The 18,481-nt window shown below is 35.1% G+C and overlaps 1 protein-coding gene across 2 annotated transcripts in view; it reads left to right on the top strand.

Annotated features, from left to right (window-relative positions):
• GMDS (GDP-mannose 4,6-dehydratase) overlaps nt 1-18,481 on the top strand; it is a 741,723-nt gene that overhangs the window by 137,736 nt on the left and 585,506 nt on the right. For both annotated transcript variants that reach the window (XM_074199506.1, XM_074199507.1), the window contains one exon: nt 13,699-13,743. In XM_074199506.1, coding sequence (XP_074055607.1) covers nt 13,699-13,743 — 45 coding nt within the window. The remainder of the gene's footprint in view (nt 1-13,698; nt 13,744-18,481) is intronic.

Genomic DNA, 18,481 nt, shown 5'->3' with positions numbered 1-18,481 from the left:
CTGTTCAGCATGAAATTCACTGGTAATTGATCACTGGCTTCAATTAAAATTTGTATAAATCTTTATCTCTGTATTTATAGCTCCTCATCCCTGTCACAAAGCTCCCGTAATAAAGTATTACTTTCAGCATGTACATTATTGACATAAATGTGAAAAGTGTAACTTAACAACAATACTGAACAGATTATTTTGCCAATTATTTCTAATATTGCTACCTCTCTCTTTAAAAAAAAAACACCAAATGTCTTTTAACCTTCAAATTGTTCTTGCATTTGTTCTCTTTTGAATCTGTTTATTTTTAAAAATATATTATAACTGATGAAAATAATAATCACTTTAACTGATGTTTACATAAGGTTTTTTTGCTTTGAACTGTGTGTTTGTGTGTGTGTGTGTGTGTGTGTGTGTGTGTGTGTGTGTATGCGTGTGTATGCATAGGTTATCTCATTTCTTTCCCCTCTCCACAAGCTTCCGAAAGTTAAATTGTTCAAGTATTTATTATCTCCATTTTGCAGATTATGAAATTGAGGCTGGGGATGGTTAAGTGCCTCTCTCAAAGTGACCCATAGTCAAAAAGGGAAGATGGATTGAGCTAGAAATCCAAATCTTGCTACTAACTGTAACAGAACATTTTATCACGGTTGTTTTCCTGGTCAAAACAACAATTTAAAATAATAAAAGCTAGCATGTATGTGTGTTTGTGTGTGGGAGAGGGCATGATATTAGTTTTCATTTTCACCATTAACAGAAAGTCTGTTGTTTTACTTATACATGATTCATTCTTAGAATTTGTGCTCTTGGTGGCAAGTAATAAATTTTATCTGCTTATTATATTCCTCCTGGCCATGAATGGATTTTGCTTATGCTATAAAGTCTGTTAGTTGGTGTATATTGTGAACTGAAATTCAGAGATTTTTTCTCCCCATGAAATAGGGCAATGACTAACATCTATTTATTTGTTTACTTGTTATATGGCGCATATAATATGTTATGCACTCAGAATTTGCTTAATGATAATGATTGACAATTTAGATAAAATTTCACAAATATTACTTGAACAAAATGAACATTTTTTTAGCTAATGGTAAAAATTCTGATTTAGCTAACAATGAAATTTACTCATGACTAATTCAGTGTAGCAGATACTTTTATCAGGACCCCAATTTATTTATTGTTCATATTGAAAAGTAACTAACATCAATTTTTGGAGAGTAGCCCAAGGAGAAATAAAAGGAATTATCTAGTCTGCAAAACAAATATCTTACTCAGAACAACTGAGAAATTGGCAATTCTGATCAAGTCCTTTTAGGTTAACAAGTCAACAAGCTTTGATTAAGGCAAGCACTGTTCTTGCTAAACCCTGGGAATAAAATGAGAAGCAAAAAATAGTTTCTGGCCTCAAGGAACTCACTGAAGATGGATTGCTATATTTAGAAGGAAAAAAGAAAAGGAAAAGGAAATTTAAATTTTAAGGGCATGAACCTAAAGGAACTTATAAAAATGAAGACCACAAACAATAGATTAAAAGCCATTGGAAAAGCCAATCTTAAGAAAATGAAAACTTACATAAATGAAATATTTTTCTGTTTGGGACTCATCATCTTACTTGTTCATTTTTTATTGCATGTCACATATAGAGAAACTATAAATGTTTTTGAATAGATTTAGATTGAATCATTTATGGTATTATCATTGTCATCTTACTTTGAATTTGCTTTCTCTTTCTTAGATATTCTTTCTTCTCATACTACGTAGAATTGAGGTTGCTTTCATTTGGAATTATTCCTAGTACCTCTGCTTTCCCAAAATCATTTAGATCAATAGCATTTTTATCTTTTCAATGTTTCTAGGTTTTGAGGGAGTTACAAGGATAAATCAGATATCTCTGCTGCAAGGATCTTAATCTAATTGGTAGCTAAGGCATATACCCATGTGATATATAAACTATAATATGGTAAATACATTAGAGAGATACAAAGAAAATAGTGTGTGTTCTTATTTGAGAGTAATCATTACTGAATTTTAGGATTAGTGAACTTTTTTTGGAGATGGTAAATTGTGAGGAAATTATACTTTTACCCTCAATTACTGAAACCTTCTGTCTAAACTCCAGAAACTGTCAGATCCGTAATTGACTTGTGCTATTTCACCTTCAACAAAGATCTAGATTTAATAAAATTTTTCTTTTAATGGAAATTTTAAGCAGGGGAGTAGTAAAAATTTACAATGGCCATGTATTTTTTGCTGGAATTAGAGAGCTAAATAACTTGAAATTTGTCTAAGATTTTGAATAGTTTGAAAATATTTTTTATAAGAGATGACTTATTTTATGAGTTGGATCAAGGACATCAATCAAAATGATTTAAAATTTTATTCAAGTGGGCAATTTATGCCTTTTTTTAGATGAAGACTACCTCTTTTGAGGAAAGCTTATTAAAAAAAGTTCATCAAGTTGTCTGAGTTATTCATTTCTATATAAAGCATATATCAACTCTTTGAAATGAAGCTATGACTGGAAATTTTTCTAAGAATTAATATAGCACAAACCCTAAGAACCTTAGACATGATCTATTTCAAACTCTGTAGTGTATACATGAAGAAACAGGCCCACCCAAGGTCATACTGGTAGTCAATGGAAGTAGGAATTGATTTTAGGTACTTTGGCTCCACTGCCTGTGTACTAAAAACAAATTTCTGAAAATTAGATTATTTGGTGATCCTAACTGAGTTGTTGAAAAATCAGAAATTTTCACATAAAATGATATTATTCTCTTCTCCCTACTCTCCTATTCCCCATCCCTCAATTATCCTGACTTTGGTTCTGTTTGTACCACTTTTGGTTTTCCTTTTTTCTTATGTGGAGACTATGGAGGTCTCAGAACTGTGCAGAGTAGACATTTCATCTGCCACAATTTTTCTACAATAGCCCTTCCCTCATCACCCTCAAATTAGAGCCAACTGGCCCTAAACTCAGTATGGCAGTGCTTGTCTTCCTTCTAATCCAACCTTGTTCTTATTGATATCCATTTCCCTATTGGAAGTTTACCATGGGGCTAATCTGAGTTTTCTGAGAATCCACACCTTAGAGCCTGAAATAACTTGCCTAAGGAATTGTACCAAAACAATATAGTTTTGACACATGTATAGATTGCTATAAACTTCTACAGTCACCCACATGAAACATTAAAACTCTTCATTTTCCATAGACTTAAATTCCATTCCATATTTAAGCCACTAACACCCATGGGTTGCTTCTTCTTCATGCTTCTGTTCTTCTTCTTCTCCTTTTCTTTCTCTTCTCCACTCTCCTCTTTTTCCTCCCACTGTTTCCTTCTCTTTCTTCTTTTCTTTTTTCTCCTGTTAACTTTTCTTCCTTACCCTACACCTCTTTCATTTTCCTCTCTCTCCCACTTTGGAACTATAGTTTATCCAAGTTGGTTTGCATAAAACATTTAATCAGCTAGGTTTTCACTTCTTCAGGCACCCTGCTCTCAGAGGCACCCAGTTATCTTTAGCTCTGCTCCTTAGAACTCTTAAACTCAGGAACTCACCAACCTCAGCTTACCCTTCTTAGCAGGGAACAGCCCAAAAGTCTGTTTCTACTCAGGTCTATTCTCCTGATGCTTTCTTATAACTGAAGGAATATAGGAGAAATTCAGTACTAGGTATTATTAGTAACCCTCTTCTCTAAGTAGGAGTTGACTTCTTTAAGATGACTAAGTAGTTAGCCTCATGATAAACTTTTTTGACAATATATCACCTGTTAGCAAATCATGGGTTATTGGATGCTATTATGTTTGGCAAGAAAACTTCCGTTATGTTTAATAAATTTGAACATTTCTGCGAATCAACTGCATAGCAAATAGATAGGTGGAATAAGTGAAATAAGTGACCCCATTGTCTTAGATAAATGATCCTTGTGAGCAATTACGCAACAAAGTTTACTAGTATAGAATCAATTATTTATTATTCAAGAGCAAATCATCTTGTGGGTGAACATTTAGCCTTCCCCCCCCTTGATCCTCAACTAGTTATACTTAGTTACTAGCACTGTCATCAGAATTGTTCTTCCTTTTTCCAGTTCCTTCCTTTTTCATCCTCCACACAGCAAATAATCTTCCTAGGGCATATTCTTCCTCTGATGGAAACTTTCAGCATTTCTTCATTTCCTAAAGGGGTAAAATTACAAATTACTCATTTACAATCCTTCATAGACTGGCTCCCACTAGTCTTATTTCCCACTACTTCATTTACAAACTTTCTCTTAGCCAAACTGAACTACTAATTATTTTCCTGAATTCAATTCTTCTGCTTCTATCTGGAATGTACTTCCTCACTGGCTCAGGTACTTCTTTCCTCTGAAAAGTTCTTGATTCCTTTCCCTCACCTTTTCCCTTTTTCTCAGGATTCTTTCTCCTTCTTTCCTCAATTTTAATTTAACCATGTTTGCTTATTTGTATTTGAATTGTATTACCTGATCAGAATGGAACTATTTCATCTGTTTTCCTAGTATCTAACATGTAGTAGATGCTTAAGAAATGTTTGTTGGTGTGGCTAGGTGGTACAGTGGATAGAGCACCAGCCCTGGAATCAGGAGTACCTGAGTTCAAATCCTGGCCTCAGACATTTAATGATTACCTAGCTGTGTGGTCTTGGGCAAGCCAATTAACCCCATTGCATTGCCTTGCAAAAACCTAAAAAAAACCCAACCAAACAAAAAAAAAACCGGAAATGTTTGTTGATCCCATCGTATTGAAATAAGTAGTTGAAATTCAGTTTTTATTGCTTAGTAGATTCTTTTAAAAAAGACTTCTGCAATCTTATTCCCGTTAAGGATTGATCTTTTGCTAATGCCTTTATTCGGGAGTGCTTCCTAATTGTTTTCTTCACTTTATCTTATGATAGGGGCTTAATGAGGTCTGATTGGTGATGATTATGATCAGTGATTCAACCACATCCATCCACCTGGCCAGAATCTGATATGAAAACAATTGTAATAATTTTTTTAAATTTTGAGTTCCAAATTCTCTCTCTTTCCCTCCTCTTCCCCCACTGAGAAAGCAAACAATTTGGCATAGGTTATGTATGTGTAATTGTGAAAACCACATTTCCAAGTAAGTCATGCTGTGAAAGGAAACACAGACAAATCCTCCTCCCCCAAGAAAATAAAGTATCTACATTTATTCTCCCATTAGTTTCTTCACTGGAGATGGATAGCAGTGTTCATCATAAGTTCTTCAGAATTTTCTTTTATCATTGTATTGCTGAGAATAGTTAGACTACTCTCAGTAGATCATCTTACAGTATCACTGTTCCTATGTACAATGTTCTCTTGGTTCTGCTCATTTTACTTCCACATTTTCCTTCACCCCCAATTATATGTAAAATAGTTTTTAATATTCATTTTTTGCAGACTTTTGAATCCACATTTTTCCACCTTTTCTTCCCTCCACACTTCCCTTGGCAGTGAACAATCTGATATAAGTTGTGCATGTACAATTGTATTTAATATATTCTCCATATTAGACATATTGTGAAAGAAGAATTAGAATTAACATGAGAAAGAAACATCAAATACTTTTTATTTCCCTCTGTTCTATTTATACTTTTCTTTCTCCTTTCCCTTTCTCCTTCCTCACCATTGTTTAGCCTCTGATTGATGCCTGCCTCATACTCTCCCTTTTCTCTCCTATTTCCCATAGGGTAAGATAAATTTCTAAACCCATTTGGAAATATATATCATTTCCTCTTTGAACTAAATCTTACCAAAGTAAGTTATTCACTGTTTGCATTCTCCCTTCTTTCCCTCTACTTTAATAGGTCCTTTGTGCCTCTATTTTAGTGTTAATTATCTTCTTTTGCCTCCCAGTATAATCCTTTTTTCCATATCTTTATTGTTTTCTACTTGTCTAGTACCCCACCCTCTGTCAAAGTATAGTTCTTTCAACTGTTCTGATAGAAATACACTTCTCAAGCCATATGCATTATTAACTATCATGATCAATTAATATCTATCCGTATGTTTGTGTGTGTGTGTGTGTCTTTCTGAGTACCCCGCTCCAACTGTCCCAATAGAGATAAAGCCTTCATGGGCTAAAATAAATCTTCACATCATGATCAGATTTTATGTTCAGTTCTGATCTTTTTTTTTAATCAGGTAAATTTGAAAGTATTTCATTGAAAATTCCTCTTTTCCCCTGAAAGAATATTCTGAATTTTGCAGGGTAGTTGATTCTTGCTTGTAATCTAAGCTCCTTTGCCCTTCTTGAATATCATATTCCAATCCTTCCTCACCTTTAAAGTTGAATCTGCCAGGTCCTACCTAATCCTAACCCTCCTTGATATTTAAATTGCTTCCTTTTGACTGTTTGCAGTATTTTTCCTTTAGTTGAGATTTTTGAAATTTGGCTACAATATTCTTAGGAGTTTTGTATTTTAGTATTATACTTTCCGGGTGGTGATTGGTTGACTCTTTTAAGGACTATTTTATCTTCTATATAGGGCAGTTAATTTCTTCTTTTTTTTCTTTTTAGGTTTTTGCAAGACAAATGGGGTTAAGTGGCTTGCCCAAGGCCACACAGCTAGGTAATTTTTAAGTGTCTGAGATCAGATTTGAACCCAGGTACTCCTGACTGCAAGGCCAGTGCTTTATCCACTATGCCACCCAGCTGCCCCTAGGTTAGTTAATTTCTGGAAAGATTTTTGTGCAGGATTTTTTTCCTGATCATGGCTTACAGATTGACCAATAATTCATTTTTTTTATAAGGCAAAGGGGTTTAGTGACTTGCCCAAGGCCATACACCTAGGTAATTATTAAGTATCTGAGGTCAAATTTGAACTCAGGTGCTCTTAACTTCACTGCATCACCCAGCTGCCCCCCTAGCAGCCCCTCCCCAATCTATTTTTTAGGATTGTCATTTTTTTTTCTAAGAGTTAATTTGCATTTTCCTCAGTTTTTTTTTTTTTTAGCCTTTTGGTTTTGTTTGATGGAATCTTAGAATCTCAGAGTCAGTAGTTTCCAGTTTTCTAATTCTAATTTTTGGGGTTTTGTTTTCTTGAATTGGTTTTTATGTTTTTTTTTTCTAAATGATTAATTTTACTTTTAGAGGAGTTGATTTCTTTTTCCATTTGGCCAGTTTTACTTTTAAAATTATTTTCTTCAGTAAACTTCTCCTAATTTTCCTGCATTACTCTCATTTCTTTTCTCCATTTTTCTTCTCTCTTTGGTTTTTAAAATCCTTTTTGTGCTCTTCCAAGAGATCTTTTTGGATTTGTGACCAATTCAGAAACTCCTCTGAGGCTTCACATGTAGGCATTTTGTCATTACTCTTCTGAGATGGCATTTTTATCATTCCTGTCAGAGTAGGAGTTTTTAATGATTAGCACTTTGTTTTTCTTTTCATTTTCATAGTTGAGCCCTGCTCCTGGGGCAAAGGGAACATAGACCCAAGTTTTTTGCTTTGGGGCTGAGGATCTGAACCTCTCAGTTAGGATTGAGACCCTCACTGCTGGCACCTCTAGCTTTCCAGGATTCCTGTCTACTTACTTATCCACACGAAATGGACATTTAGTGAAATTCCTCCATGATTCTTTGAGTTCACTTTTTTTTTTTTGGTGGGTTCTGTTGCTTTAGGGATTGTTCATTTAAAGCTGTTTTGGGAAAAGCTCTGGGAACTTCTTAACTTTGTGCCAGTTTCTTGGCTCTGCCCCCAGAAGTCCTCATGCTTTTTAAATCAAGACCTATTCTCAAACTTTCTCGGTGATATGCCCCAAAGATACCTTCATTGCAAGGATCTAATCTTAAATAATTTGCCTGTGTGTGTGTGTGTGTGTGTATGTATGTATTTTATATACTGAGTCACTCTCAATTTAGATGTAGTAGTTTTGGGATGAAACTAGTTCTTCTAACCCTTCCCGCTACTCTTGCAGCAGCAGTGCAGTCGCTTAGGCTTCAACAACTGCTCCTTTCTCTGAGCAGGCATCCTGCAGTCTGTCCAGGGCTTCCTAATCCCTATTGGAGTGATGTCCAGTTGCTGCCTCTTCACTGTCTGACACAGAGCGGCGGCTGCTCCTTGAGTTTGGCCTTCTTTGTATCCAAATTGCTTACTTAGCATAGTGTCTAGCTTCAAAACTTCTACTTTATTGCCAGACCAGAAGGCTATCCTGGTGACCTCTATTTGAAGTAGAGGAGAGGCAAAAAAGTATTGATGGAAGAGTTCTTCCTCCATCTGCTGTGTTGCAGGTGGGTTCTCCCTGCTCTTTGTCCTTTCACATGTATGGAACAGAAAACAAAACTTTTCATTCTAAAATTTAATTATCTGTTAATGTAAACATTTTTAAGAGGCTGGGCTAGATAGAAGCTCTCTTGGGCAAATAAACTAGTCTCAGCCCTAACTCTAACCTGATGAATGGGAAATTGTTACATACATCTTATCCTCTCATTTTCTTTTTCCTCAAGGTTTCTTAAATGCTACAGAAATGTGGGCACAATTAATGTATAGATTAGGAATTCTTAGACTGACATTCACAAAGCCACAAAGAATCAACAGATAAATTTCAGGATATTTGTGGATTTCTGTGGGTAGCTGTTACATTTTCATCTTGGTACAATGGCTTTTCTTTTGTAAATCCTGTGCAGTTGATTTCATACAGTCAAAAAACATCATTCTGAAAAATGTTCCATAGCCTTCAAGGGAGCATGACACTAAAAAAAAAGTAAGAACCTTTAAAGTGAATCTTTTAACACCACTTATGTCTCGAAAATGTTCCTGATGGCATAAGCCAATGAAAGGCAGTATAAATGTTCTAATTCATAATTTAGCCCTCCACTTCATTACTGACTTGAAATTCTGAACACTGACTTGTGAAACTGAAGACTCTGCAGGTTCCTTTTGGTTGAACATAAACCACGTGGAAGGCCCTATTCAGGTGCTGCTAGAATGAAGTTAGATCCCAAAGCTGGGCTGGGTGGGCAGACTGACTAGCATGCTCTTGCTGCTGCACTCTTTTTTTCAATGTGAGTCATGTGCACAGCAAGGCAGTAGGGGAACCTGCCTTGCACACAGAAGCAGTTTAAAAAGTGACTTAACAAGATCCACTGTGAGAGGCCTGCTTCATTAGAATTTTCATGGATTTGTGTTTGTTTTGTTTTGTTTTGTTTTGTTTTTTGCTGGGACTTAGAGGAAAAAGCTCCTAGTCTAAAAAACAGCATTAGCAAGTAGTGCTTTTTTGTACCACATTGACCTTGGGCATTATAATTAGTGGAGAAAAGTGCTTTCTTTATAGCCTAGAATTACTTAGAATTTTTTAGAATTACTGTAGTTTTGGTCCAAATGTTTAACCGGATGCTGTTATTTGCTGCTAAATATATTTAAAAATTATTTAAAATGGTAATTTGACAGAATGTGAAATATTAGTATGACATATTAAGACCTGATGCATAAAATAATTATGTATATTAATTAATGAATTTTAGTTTTAAGTGTATAGTTTCTGTTTGTATCAGAAGATTCCTTCCTTGAGCTATCTGCCCATTTTCCACCATTCTTCCTGATGATGCCCTCACTTAACAATGAAAGGACAAAAGCAATAAAATCAAAACAATCCTAAAAAACACTGTATGCATAGAATACCTATTTTTATATCAGTATACATTTTTCTCATTTTTAAAGTTATAATTGGTTTAAAAATTTTATTTTTAAAAGTTTGCAATGCTTTTCACTTAATTTCCTTAATATTAAGGGGACAGGGTGGCACAGTATTAAAAAAATACTGACTTTCAAGTTGAGTACCTAGGTTCAAATCTCTTGTCCAACAATTACCACTCATATAATTCTGTTCAGTCTTTGCATCTTCTTTCCTTTTATGTAAATTAAGGTGACCTTTGAGGTCACCTTGCAGCTCTTCATCTGTCATCTGGAATATCTGCCCTGAAACCATGCAATGTGTGAGCTATTCTGAAATAAACTGGCACTTGTTATGGCAAAATCACAGGGAGGAATTGGATTTTTGGCATATAATAGTACTTATCCTCACTCACAACTATCCTTTTCTCCCACATTAGGATGCTTAAAAGTATTCATAGGTCTGATGTTAATTAGCACAAAGATTGACAGTCTTTAATAGGAGGAGAAAATTGATTAAATTTAAATAATCCACAGTCTTTTGGTCAGTAACTTTCATTTCTCTGTTCTTTTAAAATGTTACTATTCTCTTTTGCTTGTCCCTAATTTGTCATATTTATAGCAAATGAATAGCCTAATGTGAGTTAAGCTTTTTTTAGTTGTCTCTTTTTTTTATGAGTTGCCACTTTTTTAAAAGTTTTGTTCCCCAGAGTGTTTTTCATTTTCCCGTGTTTGCTTAAATCTACCTTTTGGTATTTTATGTTCTGGGATTTTAGAAATTTTTTTTTTATATTCTTGTAAAATAGTAGTCTCTAAAGGATTTTTTAATGAGATCATGAATTATTACTGGGTGTTTCCAATTTTGTGTGCTTAATCAGTATAGGTATGATATTATACTTATTTATTTAATACTTTAGCTTCTGTAACCCAGTTAGTAATGGTGCTCTTAATAGATTCATAATATCGAGAATGCAGGAAATGATAGTTTCACTGTATTTTGCCTTGGTCACAGCTCATCTAGAGTGTTCTTTTGAGTCATCTGCCCCATTAGAATGCAAGATCATGGAAGGTAAAGATTTTTCATTTTTTGTATTTGTATCCTAATACAGTATTTGCTTGACATAATATGTTAATTGCTTTACAAATGCTTCTTTATTGATTGAGACTGGGTACTACATTTTAGAACTTTGATAAGCTAAAAGTAGGATATGATTATAAGAAACAGAAAACATGAGACTTTTACACGTTTCTCTTCTCATCTGAGTTCTATCTGTGTGTTTATGGTGGAGTTGAGGGGAAAAACGGGTTTTAAAGTTCTTGAGTTAAATGTGTGACTATAATGTGATCAGATCACACTATAAAAATGGGCATTATGATTGAATCTCTTATAAAGAACACTTGGCAAGTAGGTGTATATGCAAAGTAAGTCTTGTATTCTTGCATTGTTTTAAATTTGATGATTTTTGACATTTTGGCTCAGGATTTGGGGCAAAGATGAGAGGAAGGAGGAGTGGGATTTGAATGACTGTTAGTCCATAGTCCCTGAGTCTCACTAGGGATAAGATTGCCAGAATTTTATGTTGATTATAGGTTCTAAATTTCCATGACATTTCAAATCACTAGCCAAATGACAGTATTCATTGACAGCTACTGCTCCAAAAAGAGCAGGATAAAACAACAACACTTGTTTTGCAAAACTTTTGACTATATTTTATCTTTGTGTCCTGGGTCACATCAATCTGTATTGTTTGAGAAGATTACCAGACAGTCCATCAGTTGTGCTGTGTTAGAGCCAGAAACCAGTAGCATTCCCACTTGCTGCCTGTTTCCCACTCATTGTGAAGCTTGTGCCCCTATCACTTGATAAACCTGGAAAGGAAGTGCTGAGGAAGTGAATGCCACTGTTGGTTCAGAATGTTCCAGTGTGGTTGGAAAGTTTGAGAAACGGGCTGGGTGAGAAGAACAAGACCTTATTGACAGGGTTCAATCCTGGTCACGTCTGTTTCATATCAACCCTCTAAATAATCACAGCTTAGCTCCCCCTTTCTCTCTCTTCAGCATTAGTACTTTTACCTCTGCTTTTTTTTTTTTTAAACAGGTTTTGCAACTATGGTAAAACATATTTTTACTTTCTCATCTCAAGAGAATTATAAAATTTGTAAATTAGGTTACCTGTTTTAAAAAAGAAAAAACCTCATTATTTCTAAGGTTTGCCTATTATATTTCTTTACTCACTGAGCATTTTTCTTATTTTTAGATTTATGGAACTATTGATTATACTAACATTTCCGCTGGTGGCATGGGAGACCTGGCTTGCCATGGTCTAAGTCAGTAGGTTTCATAATTTGATTTCTATTGGACTTGGACATATAAAAAGCATGCTATAGTGTGTATATATATATATACATATATATATTATATATGTATATATGTATATCATATGAGTGGGAGGAAAAGTCTCTCTTCCTCTCTCCACACAAGTCTATAATCTAGAATATGTCACAGAGTCAGAAGAGAATCTGGTAGAATTTTAAAAGAACCACAAAATGTCCCTTGTTGAATGTATTTTGTTATACTGCCTCAATTTATGTAGAACTCCTGCATTGCTGTAATAAACCCTTTCCTGCCACCCCTGTCATTTTCAAGGTTCCTAGTGACCTCAGATTCCAGCTTTAAGCAAAATGACTGTTACATATTCTTTCTTGGAATATTTTGTCAGATCATTTGAGGGTTAAAGAAGGGCCTTTTTGAATTTGTAAATCCATTTATAATGTTCAAGAACTATTCTTATTTCAGCATTCTAGCAATGCTTGTGATATACTTTGAGCTTTAAGGACAAATAACCACTATGAATTTTTGAATGCTTTAAAAGGAATGTCTTTCATTTGTGCCTTCATTTGTATATATTTGAAAAGTAGCAATATGTGTATGTGTGAAACATTTATTCAGTTCACAGAAGGTCTGTTTCTTTGGTCTTCCCCTATTAAGGCTCTCATGGGCAGTATATACCCCCCTTTTTTATTTGTATCTTCAGTGTTTTGCAAAGAGTGAGTGCTTAAATGTATGGTTTTTTTTTTTAAAGTAATGAGATATACTTCTTGCAATAACATTACACTCTTCTTTGAGAATGAGGTTCATAAATTGGGAACTAATGACCTGTTGGGCAAAATATAGACTCTTTAGATTGGTGGTTACAGCCCAGTACAATCTGTCCCCAATCTACCGTTCTAGCTTTTTATCAAATTACTACCCTTCATGCAGTCTATATTTTGGCCAGATTGTTCTGTTGTCTGTTAATTGAACTTAAATTGCCATCCCCTACCTGTTAAACATTTCCTCAGTCTATCCTCCATACCTGGAATAATCTCTCTTCTCATCTCCACCTTCCTGAATTCTTTTCTTTCAAGACAGTTTCAGTTAAACCCTTTTCCCTCCTCAAAATACCTTCTTCTTCCTTAAAATTTCCTAGAGCATGTTTTTAGACTTTTTCCTTTTTCTTTATCCTATGCTCATCAATTTTTAGGTAGCATCCCTTCTTGTAGAACGCAGGAGGTCTTGGTACTTTTTTATTTTGGTATCCCCAATAACCAACACAACAGTGCAGCACAGTGGCAAGAAAACTAACTACTTGGAGCCAGACCTGCTGGGATCTGCCTGCCACACAATTACTTGAGTGTTCCTTCTTCTCTAAACTTATTCTATCCAATAGATTCTATCTAGTGAGCACTAAATGGTCATTGTGGGATTCTAGTTGGGAAATATTCTGAGATCTTCTAACAGGAGTTGAAAATCAGTTACTTTTTTTTAGATCTTCATAAACAATAGTTGAGCATTAATGTCATTGAAGTTCTGTTGTCCTCATATGATAGTCACATGTGTATTACCTATTTAAATAATTCAATCCAAAAGACAGTGGAATTGATTTCCTCATAGTTAAAGGTAGAGATAGATGACTTTCATTCTATTTTAGTTTCATAAACTGTTAAAAATGCTTTTGTTAAAGTGCTGGTTCTTTTGCAAATGGCCAAACTTACTACTGTGTAGCTAACATTTTCCCATCTCTTTCTCTTCCCAGGATGGTTCATACTTGGCTGAATTCCTCCTGGAAAAGGGTTATGAGGTGAGTGACTCAATGAGCAAGCTGGCTGATGGAATCATTTGGACCCAGCAGCTTCTAGCTTCCTCTGCTGCTGTCCTCCAGTGTGTGTGTTTTCCACTGAAACTCTGATAACAAATCAAAGCTCCATTAAAGAATGGCCTGAAATCATGCCAGTTCATTGTGTTATTTATCTTCTAGTGTCCACTGGTGGCTTCCCACTGCTCCTGGGGATTTAACTGTTCTTCACACTTCCCACAGTCTCAGATAAAGCAGCAACCTGTGCAAGTCAAATCTTTAGAGAATTAAGAAATAATTTATGATGTAATAACATCAGTTAAAAAAAAGACTCACAATGAAGTCACCCTTAATTCAGAAATTACATGAAGCAATAAAAACCTAGCTAATCAGTGGCAGACTCATATGAAAAATTTAAACCTTGAGGTCGTTGCTTTCTTTCTATTAGAGTCTTATTTTTATGGAAATTCTGAGGTGTTTTCATGTCCTTAATTTTATTACTTCAGTGCTTAGAAAATGAGTTTTATTTACCAAATTTGATATCAGTTGATATACAAAGTTTATGTGTTATATTTGTTTTGCTTTTTTTCATGAGTGAGTAATTGGAAGAGTTTCTTTTATGTTAGTAGCATCCCAGAATGTAATTTTGTACAAATGTGGAAAATATAGGGTGACTCATGTATTTTGATAATCTGTAAATGTTTGTGTTAAAAAAAGTTCACATTTATATTTATTAGAAACATTACACTGAAGATAAGTTTTTAAATGTTCAGTCTGGAATATATTTTTTTAAAGACCAAAGAGATTAGGCCTTTTAAATATTGCTAATAGGGGCATCTAGGTGGTCCAGTGGATAGAGCACCAGCCCTGGTCAGGAGGACCCAAGTTCAAATCAAACCTCAGACATTGAATATTACCTAGCTGTGTGACCTTGGGCAAGCCACTTAACCTCATTGTCTTGCCAAAAAAAAAATGCTGCAAATAGACATAACGGGCTATGAATGAAGGGAATGTTTTTTCATAATAGTAAGTACATGTGTCTTGATATTCTTTTTTATCTTGTTGATTGAAAAGTCATTTTCAAGTATTTATTTGAAGCTGAGTTCAAATATGTTGTATGATATTTACTATCTGTGTGACCTTGGGCAAGTCACATAAGTCTTGGATGTTTTTGTAGGACTCTAAACTTAGTCAAATGAAAATCTAATGAACTTTTTGTTAATTAATAAAAGCTGATTGTTCATATGATGGAACTGGTGATGCTCAATGTATTTTGACCTGCTTTGACTATATTCTAGAGTCAATTCTTGGTGCTACATTTTAGGAATGACACTGAAAAAACTAGAGATCATTCATAAGAATGGACCAGGATAATATGGTATGCAAGCAAAATATTGTTTGAAGGAATTAGAGATATTTAGTTTGCAGAAGAAAAGACTGAGGGTGGTGGTGATAAATGGATATATATTGTAGAATAGTTGTAAATATAAGACTGTAATGTGAACAGTGTATTAAACTTGGTAGAACTAAGACTGAGGATAGAATTAGGAGGAAAATATTAAGTGGCAGATAAATTCAGTAAAAGAAAAAGTCTCTGATAATTAAAATCATATGAAAGTGGAATGTGCTGTCTCTGTCAGTAATTCTTCCTATCTAAAGGTCTGAAAGCAGAGACAAGATGATGATGTCTTCCTGGGGATGCTGTAGATACATTTCAACTCAAACAACATTTATTGACCACTTTTGTCCTAGTGATAGAAAAATTAAACAGGTGTTGCTTTCAGGAAGAAATCCATTGTGAGGAGAACTGGATGATGGGGTTAAAACATTTACTTAGGTGAAATGTAAGAGAGAATTAATGGAGGGGACAGAGATTAGGGGAAATCAATTAAGAGGGCCTTTACATAGTAGACAGCACATGAGTTGAGCTTTGAAAGAAGTCAAATATTGTGAAATTGTAACGTGAGAATCAATAAGATTTAGTAACTGATTGGATCTTAAGGATGAAGGGAGCAAAGGTGCCTTTAGGGTTTCAAATATATGTGACTAGAAGGGTGGCAATGTACTTAACAGAAAGAGGGAAGTTTGGAAGATAGGTGAATTTACAGAGAATGGCATTGAGTTCTGCTTTGTACATGTTCTATCTGAGATCGGGCTCAGCCATTGATGATATGGGGCTCTATACTAGGATATGTTTTAACCCATAGAGTGAATGTGAAACATTTGAAATATGTGAAACATTTGAGCTCACCCATAGAGTATATAGAGAGGGAGGAGGATTCCTGTCAGATAGAAAGTTGGAGTTAGGGATATAACTGTTGATTTGATAACATGGAGTCCTATGTTGTTCTAGTGTTAGACTTTGAGTCAGGAAGACTTGAGTTTAAATATTATCTCACATATTTACTTGCTTTGTGATTTTGACCAAAGAAGCCTCTCCAGTTCAGTTTCCTCATCTGTAGAAGGGGGTTAATAATCTCATCTGCCTATGGTTTGTGAGTACCAAATGAGATAACATACATAAATTCTTTGCCAACCTTAAAGTGCTTTTTAAATGCTTGCTATTATAATTATTTGCTGTTTGTGGTGGTAAAGGAAGCTTCCTCAAGGAGAATTGCCTGAGTCAATTAAGTCACATGTTCTGCCAAGTGTAGTAGTTGGTGCTCATTGAGATTAGGGAATGTACATGTTTGGAACTAATAGGATCTCATGTGTGACTTCTTGAAATGGAGTGCTGCAGGTTGCAAGGTCAGTGATGAGGCTAACTCAGAGTTAGGATTTGGTCAGACCTGAAAAGTGAGAGGATGGAGGTTCAAAGTATTACTGGGTAGAGAATCAGGTTTATTTGGACTGCTTTACTATAGAGTCCAGACAAAGCAGGGAATAAATTGAGAGCTGAGTAAAAGTGACAGAGCAAAAGAAAAAGGAATGGTGGAAAGACAAATGGTCTTGGTAAAGGTAAAGAACAGCTTTAGGAGAAAAAGGAATAGGTTTGGTTTTGATTCTTCTTTCACAAGATGATTAATATAGATCTATGTTTAGCATGTTATACATATGTAGCTCATATTAGATTGCTTTCTATAGGGAATGGGGAAGAGAAGGAAGGAAGGAGAACAATGTAAAACTGAAAACTTTGTAAAAAAAATCCTTGTTTGTAAAAAAATCCTTGTTTTAAACTACCATTGCATGCAGTTGGAAAAATAAATATATGAAATATTTAATAAAAATTTTAAAAATATGAAATGGAAAGGATAGCAGGAATATCACTCTTCTATTAGAAATTCTTCAGAAACTTCTCATTGCCTTTTGGATTAAATGAAAATTATTTCAAACTGCTACTCTTCATGTACTTACTCCTTGTTCTAGCCATATTAGAAGTTCTTTGCCCACAAGACTTAATTGCCCACTTCTGTGCATTTGCATAAGCTTTCCTCTATAGGGTGACATTCTCACTCTAAAGGGGCACTTATGATGAAACATGACTTCACAGTCAATAAATCAACTATTAGTAGTTACTTGGTACTTTCTACACAGGTACTGGGCTAAGTCCTGAGGATAACAGGCCTTTGCCTCATGGCATTCATATGGGAGAGATAGCAGTTATGTACATTCAAGATAAATACAGTGTAAATGGGAAGATGCTCTCAGATGAAGGAGACTAGTAGTGAAGGAGAGGGTTGAGGAGGCAGAGTCTATTTGAGGATCAGAGGGAGCCAGGAGCCAGAGGGGAAGAGAGAAAATGTGCCAGGCAGAGAATAACCAGAGAAAAGGCATCAGATTAGGAAATGGTATGTCTTGTTGAAGGAATAGAAGAAGGCCAAGTCATAGAGTATATGAAGGGGGAGTCAAGTACAAGGAGACTGGAAGGAAAGTGCCCCCTCCAGATTCAAACTTTCACTTTAAGGAAAACACTGGCTACTGAATTATAAATTATAATGCAGGGAGGCTTGAGAGAGAGACCAACCAGAAGCCCAGGAGTGATTTGCTAAGCTCCTGAAATCTGATGGTAGCTATGTGAATGGAAAGAAGAGAATGTGTATGAAAGATATTGTGAAGATGGAAATAACAAAATTAGGAAATGTATTGGATATGTGGCCTTAGAGAAAGTGAGAAATTAATGAGATGGAAGTTGTGTCCCTGGATTCCTGGGAGCATTGAGGGTACCTTAGAGAGCCATGATATTCTCAGTGTCCGTGTTGCCAGTTCTACCCATAAAACTTTGTCTCCAGAGTCTTAGTACCCACTCTTCATTCTCCTATTAAAAATTACAAGTAACAGAGTAAAATTTGAATCCTTACCATGTTCTTCTTTCAGGAAGACTATTCATGGCACATCCCTAGCAAGGAACCCTTTCATTTGGATCCTAGAAGTGCTGGAATGGACTGGAATGAAGGGGAAATCAGAAAGCAAACCCTATACCTGAATAGATGATTTAGGAAGTCCCAAATAGATTGGATTGAGACCCTGGCAGCTACACAGATCTGATTCTTCTTTTTTTTTTTCTCTGTGGCTTTTCTATGTGCTGCCTACCCAGGTGCTTCAAACAAATGGAAGGATCCCTTTGGGCTACTAAAGTGTTTGTTTGCAGAATTAGATAGTTGACTTGCTAATTTTTCCCTTTTATTGGAATCTCCTACACATCTCAGTGACCTGGTATTTGGTATACAATGAAGAAAATATGCCTCAAATTGGACTTTGTGCAGTCAGGAATTTTGAGTTTAATTTAGAACAGTTTTTTCTTAAA

Source organism: Macrotis lagotis, chromosome X (genome assembly GCF_037893015.1).
Source record: "Macrotis lagotis isolate mMagLag1 chromosome X, bilby.v1.9.chrom.fasta, whole genome shotgun sequence".
In the NCBI taxonomy this organism is placed as follows: domain Eukaryota; kingdom Metazoa; phylum Chordata; class Mammalia; order Peramelemorphia; family Peramelidae; genus Macrotis; species Macrotis lagotis.
Note: the sequence above shows the minus strand (reverse complement) of the source record. Positions and strands in the feature narration are given on the sequence as shown.